Source organism: Gavialis gangeticus, unplaced genomic scaffold (assembly GCF_001723915.1).
Source record: "Gavialis gangeticus isolate Ggan-Ray unplaced genomic scaffold, GavGan_comp1, whole genome shotgun sequence".
NCBI lineage: Eukaryota > Metazoa > Chordata > Crocodylia > Gavialidae > Gavialis > Gavialis gangeticus.
This window is the reverse complement of record NW_017729033.1, coordinates 19,070,963-19,077,551: the sequence shown is the minus strand read 5'-3', so window position 1 is coordinate 19,077,551 and position 6,589 is coordinate 19,070,963. Positions and strand designations below refer to the sequence as shown.

Below are 6,589 nucleotides of genomic sequence, written 5' to 3'. Positions count from 1 at the left end.
CCAATAAAAACTGTAACCTACAGTCCCAATTTGGAGGTAACCTCACTTGGAGAACACTGAAGGAAGAATTGCAAGTGTAGGCTGGATCAGACTGATCACCTGAACCACCCTCTCCGTGAACAAGAGCTCCCGTTCACGCTGAAGCCGCAGAGCGCCCGAGTGGGACCGAAGGAAGGGGACTTGTTCCTATCACTGCTGAGACCAACCCTAAAACCATAACTAAAGAATGAAAGTATCCTTGGGGATCTGGTTTCTATGAATTCTAGGATTGTAAGTATACCACAAGATATAATAGTAGTGATTCCAATTTAACCTTTACTTGTAATTGTAGTTGTTTTTGTAATACTAATTCTTATAGCATTGTTTGGGAAGGGGGTGCGTTTGGAGCATTGTTTCTAATATATGTAGTTATTGTGTTTTTAATGTTTGTGGTTTTTCTTAAAGCTAAGTAGTGTTATATGCGTAGCAAGGAATTTTAAAATAAAATTGTGTTGTACAAATTAAGTGTGCAATCATTGTGAAATCGTGCAATCAACCAAATACTCCCCCAGCCAGGCACACCAAATGAATCAGAAAATTGTGTGGGATCTTTCTCTATTCCATAACCCACTAGAGACAGGCTTGTTCATCCTTCCCGGTTTCTCTCATGGTACTCTGCAACACTGCCTCCCTGTAGAATACAGTCTGGGCAAGAAAATGCTCTTGCACGTCTAGCAGAAAACATAAAACCTTAGCATCACCCTCCTGCTGTTTGCATTTGAATTTCCATCTCTCCCAAAAGCAATCCCACTCCCACATTTTGACTGGATGGGCAAGGTAGCTCCAGGAGGGTCCAGTTTCAGTGTCAAAGGCTACCCAAATGTACACAGAAGTACAAGGCTGTTTTGCTGCTTCTGTTTCAGGAAATTCCCCTGAAAGAGCATTGGTTCAGCAGGCTGTAATCGATTATTGAGATACAGAAAAGACCATCTGGTCTGACCCCCTGTGTAAGAGGCCTGAGAATGCCCCTCTACTAGCCCTGCACTGTACTCAGTAACTTGAGATGCCATTTTTAGAAGACATGCATTAGTCATGCACATCTCAATTTGAAGACCTGAGAAGGAGAATTGTCCAGTACTTCTCTAACCAGTTTGTTCCAATGACTAATCTATATTATATATATATAATTAGTCACTGAAAATGTATAAATTTATGTATATGTAAAATCCTCTAAATGTAAATCTGTCAGCTTCTCTCGAACACATCTAGCCCAATTCAGATCTACTAGTAGGGGCATCCTACTGAGGAGGATTTCTACTAGTGGTTTTTTTTATTTGCTTTCCTCAGAGTGGCTGCTCTAGATCCAGCCTGAGTTATTGATAAAGGCTCTGATGAAAGGCTCCCAGGAATGCAGTCAGGAAGCATCTCATTTTTGGCAGCCTTTTTCTCCTCCCTAGTAATACCATTATCTGCACTTCCAGTTGCATAGTAGTAGTAGCCCTCCAATGCTGAAAGTTTCTTCATGCCTGATAAGCAAGGTGTCTATCGACATCCTGCTGAGATTTTTTTTTCTTCACACTCTTAGAGGGTTTGTTGGTTGTTATTTAGACAGACACTAAGTAGAAACCCCTAATGCTGACTCAGGGCAGGAGCATCAGTGTGCAGTTCTTCAGCTTAAGTCAAAATAAAACACCTGGTCCTTGTGAATCATACTAAAGTAACTTACTCCAAAATAAACCCCACATCTGCATGAGACACCTGCACTGAGGCACCCATGTCTACCAGTGGGTGCACGAGGACATTTACACTGTAGCTCACTGAGCCTGGCACAGGTCACAGCATTAACCGTTACCAGTCCATATTGTTTTGGTTCATCTGCAAAAGTGCCCATTTGATGCCACAGACAGAGAGATCTGAGTCACCTCCAGTATCACAGCACCACTGCTCAGGCTTGCAACACCAAATAGGCACTTGTCAAAGGATGGGAGGTGCAAGGCTGACAGCAAGTAAGGGGCTTGCCTCTTATTATGTTAGTGCCCACCTGGAAGCAAATCTCACCCTTGGTGCACGGAGAAGCCAGGCAGGATCACTTTCCTCCTGAAAGCCATCATGACCTGAAGGTGATCCAGACTTCCCAAGAAGCCCTCAGCACCTCACAGTACTGGACCCTCTGTAAGCATCCAAGTTCATGGAGAACAAGTGTCTGAGCAAAGCAGCAAACCTGCTGTGGTTTGATACACCCAAATGATTTATACCTTTCCAGAGTAATCAGCCGTGAATGACAATTTAACATGACTTTACAGAGGCAAGTGGCTATAACCTCTCTATTGGCAGCAGGAATGTCATCAATAGTAAGGCAGTGAGCAGCTATCTGAAGGCAGAGTGACACAGATAGGTGGTTTCACTTGTTCAGTGCACTTGCTGGTGATTACTGAGCTCAGGGAGAAGGAGACAAAATGTGAGGGTCTGCAAAGAAGAGGGTCTTGCATTATAAATGGAAGATATTCTCCCCTTCAGGCACCATGTACCAAGTGTTGGTCATTTTAAATTTATGAATTCCATCCAGGTCAGCTTGTCTATTCACTGCCATATCTGCTGTTACCAAAGGGATTTTGATCATGCACTAATTTTACATACCCAAATTAAACCAACCCCTTGATTTTAGGCTTTGTGTTTTTATTATTATTTGAATAGGCTTTCTATGTGCAACTCTCAAAAACAGAATCAAAATACTGTATGTTTGGGCCTCATGCCATCCAAGACATGAAATCATGCATGAGGGGCATTTCTCTCATTATTTTCTACCTCAAAATTGCCTTTCTAAGCGAGCACCAATTCTGGTCCACATTAGAAAGTCTACACCAGTTCAGATAGGTCAGTTTAAGAGATCTAGTCAACCTGGTACAAACTTCTACCACAGGGGTGAGCAATTATTTTGGGTGGAGGGCTGCTTAGTGAGTTTTGGTGAGCTGTCAAGGGCCACAAAGGGTAGCCCCGCCCCCTGACAGGTGCCCCACCCACTGGTCACCATCTTGGGACCGGAAGTCCAGTCCCCGAAACCCTGACCTTTGCCACCCGAAGTCACTCCCCTTGCCCCCAGAAGTACTCCTTTTGGGAAGGGGGCTTGCCCTCTTGGAACCAAAAAAACCAAAACAAATTATACACTAAAAATCAAATATTCCCAAGAACATATTTTAATTTTATTTTTAAAAACTGTTGTCCTGATTTGTGTGCGTTTGTGTTGTATATACAAAGCTGATTGCATAATAGCTCAAAATGAAGTCTTACTCTTGTATATTGGGGGGGGAGGTGTGGGTGGGCAGGTGGGTAAGGGGTTTGTGGGGGACTGTGGGGTGTGTGGAGGGAGAGGGTAGCTGGGAGTGTGTGTGTGTGTGCGCATGTATGTGGTGCGTGTGTGCATGTAGCAGTGAGCGGAGCTTCCCCCAGAGGCACATAGGTGGGTGCAGTGTTTATGGGGTGTATGACTGTGTGTAGGAGAGGGTGTGCTTGTGGGATTTGTGGGGAAGATTTTGAGGGTATGGTGGGGTATGCATGGGAAGCCCCTGCCTGCAACCCCCTGAGCTGGTCAGCACCCTTCCCCACCCCACAACAGCCCAGGGCCCACACGCCCTACAGCACCTCCTCACCACTGCCAACAGCACACAGCCCCAATGCGCCCCACACCATCTGGCCGTGGCGCATCCTGCCAACCTGGGCATGCAGTAGGGCTGGGGTGGCTCTGCAGTGGGACTGCCTTTCCATCCAGCCCAGGCGGCAGCAACTCCATCCAGCTCCCGACACCGCTGGCCTCAGCCCCATGGTACTAGTAGGGACCCACGCCACAGCCCCGATCCAGCATGCCCCGTGCCTGCTCTGGACTCACCCACCCAGGCTGAGCAGCAGTGGTGGCAGCCAGGCAGAAACTGTTGCTCAGCACACAGGAAAAGCTACCTCTCCCCCTCGCTGTTGCTGGTGCTTCCTGGTGCAGCCGGCAGAGCCCAAGCCCCGCTGGGCTGCCCTGCGTCTCCAACCCCATCACCCTGCTGCCTCTAAGCTGCCCAGCAGCTGCTCTGCACTGTCATTGCTACCTTGCTGGGCAGACCAGATGGCACCAAAGATGCAGGGCAGCCCAGCAGGGCCTGGGCTCCGCCAGCTGCGCCAAGAAGCACTGGCAGCAGCGAGGGGTAGAAGCCACTTTTCCCCTGTGCCAAGCAACAGTTTTTGCCCAGCCACCGCTGCTCCACCTGGGTGGGCGAGTCCAAAGCAGGCACGGGGTGTGCCAGGTCAGGGCTGTGGCATGTTTCTCTAGCGGTACCACAGGGCTGGGGCCAGTGGCGGCAGCAGCTGGAAGGAGCTGCCACTGCCTGGGCTGCCTACAAAGACAGTCCCATTGCGGAGCTGCCCCAGCCCTGCTGTGTGCACAGGGCAGCAGGATGCATCACGGCTGGACAGTACCAGGATGCATCACGGCAGGACCAACAGACCCACTGTGGGCAGACAAAACCCCTCTGCAGGCCAGATCTGGCCTGCAGACCGTATTTTGTCCATCCCTGTTCTACTATGTAAGCATGGCCTAAGCGTGTATATTTGAAACTCACTCTCCCCAACAGCAATGTCATCAAGTTCACTGTACTGCTTCATGCAGGCTACTTCCTAAGATGGAAGGAGTGTAGCTGCATCTGTATGGCACTACAGGAAGGCTAATTAGCATGGGTGCTGAGTAGCAGCGTTGTGATATGAAAACTACAACTTCTTTTTCCCTTGCTGGCCCCTGTATCACTGAGCCTTGATACAGGGGCCAGTAAGGAAAATGCTATGGCCTGAGTTACTCAGGAAATCAGACTCAGTGATCAGAATGCTCCTTTCTGGTCCTCCCCACTCAGAGCATCTATGAATCTCATCTTGCACCCAATACATTTGCATGGTGAAATCCCATTTGTTGATCTGACCGTGAATCAGCAAAAGATGCAGCTTTACACAGACAAACAGGCAGACAAGGTTATTTGGCAATTAAGGCTGGGAACAGCTTCTAAGATAACACCTACCCGGCTGTCGAGATTATACGCCGTCTTCTTTAAGTCCTGAAGAGCTCTCTGCATGAATTCGAATGCATGGCAGTCAACACAGGGACGACCTGGAGAAAGGCAAGGTTGAAAGACGCCATTGAACAGCGGGGAATTTACACCATAGCTCCACCAAGCGGAAATATTCATTAATCCATTGCTTCCAAAGAAAAGGCCTGTTTTACAAAGTGTGCTGGGACCTGTGAGTGTGTCTGAGTTGTACCCCAATCATAGGCTACTGACACAAAGGCTAATGCAACCACTTAATGCACATGTGGAGACATACAGAAACTCAAGCACATTTTTGCGTGTGCAGCCTAAAACCTAAGCCCTCCTGGAAGGGCCTGATTTTGTCATATGCTGAATGCATTCAGCTCCCCTCACTTCTCGAGGATGAGATCACCCAGCACTTCCCAGCACAGGTTAAGCTTCTTGCAGGCTGCGGCTCTTGGAAAGCAGATTCATTACTTACTTTTGCAGCAGTTCCAAGATGCGCTGTTAGGACTCTTGTAAAAATATCTTGGCAAGAGAGAAAGCCAAACTGGTGGTTTTTTCCTTTCACCTGCTGCTGCAGTTTCCCTTGGCCAGGAATGCAAGACACCTTAGTGTCTCTACAACTGGTGCCACTGTGCCAGAGTCCATGAATGTGTATGGGGCTGATGGTGGTAGGAAGAAGGTGAAGAGAACTAAGAGGCTTCTAAACCAAAGGAGCTAATTTCTGTCCCAGAGAATGAACCGTGCTGCTCTACAGAGTGCCCCCCCAACACTTATCTAAGGCACAGGCGCTTCAATTCAATCCACTGTATTAATATCTCTGAAGAGATATACACCATATCCAGTATTGCCAACCCCACCATGCCGAAAATCATGAGACAAACTCTTAAACAAATCAAGATATTGGCATGTAAATCATGACATGCTATTTTTGAGGCGTGTGTGTGTGTGGGAGGGGGTGTTACCTGGGCTGTGGGTGAGTGTGTGGGGTCTGAAGCCTCAGGAGGGAGGGTCCCCAAACACCCTGGTAGGATGCGGGGTACTGTGGGTCAGGAGTGAGGGGCAGCAGCTGGGCTGGGGGGGGCTGTGGCTTGGGAGTGAGGAGCAGACACACAGAGACACTGACAGACAGCACCCAGCTGGTAAGTGGAGGGAAAGGGGCGGGGGGAGATCAAGGCCCCCCTGGCGAGGAAGGGAGTAAGTCAGCAGCAGGGGCAGGGGTGAATGGGGCCCTGGGGCCAGGGCAGGTCATCCAGAGGCACAGGGGGAGGGGCATGGCTGCCCGCAGCTGCATGCATCCCCAGGGGATGCATGGGGGCACGTGTCCCGCACAGGGCAGAAAGGTTGCCCGCTGCCAGCTGGGGATCTGTGTCCTGCCTTTTCCCTGGGAGCTCAGCTGCTTGACCCCAGTGTGCCTCCTGCAGCCAGGCAGGCAGGGGCGCACCACGCGGCCAATGCGCCCCATGTCCCCTGTCTCCCCGGTGGGCGGCAATGGCATCACACAGCTGAGCTCCTGGGGCAAGGCAGCATGATGCAGAGCCCCAGCCCGCCTC

The 6,589-nt window shown here is 49.5% G+C and overlaps 1 protein-coding gene across 1 annotated transcript in view; it reads right to left on the bottom strand.

The window, feature by feature from the left end:
• The window catches only part of CUNH4orf48 (chromosome unknown C4orf48 homolog), a 27,689-nt gene that overhangs the window by 10,179 nt on the left and 10,921 nt on the right, over window positions 1-6,589 (bottom strand). Inside the window, exon 2 of the mRNA XM_019526450.1 lies at window positions 5,025-5,113. Coding sequence (XP_019381995.1) covers window positions 5,025-5,113 — 89 coding nt within the window. The remainder of the gene's footprint in view (window positions 1-5,024; window positions 5,114-6,589) is intronic.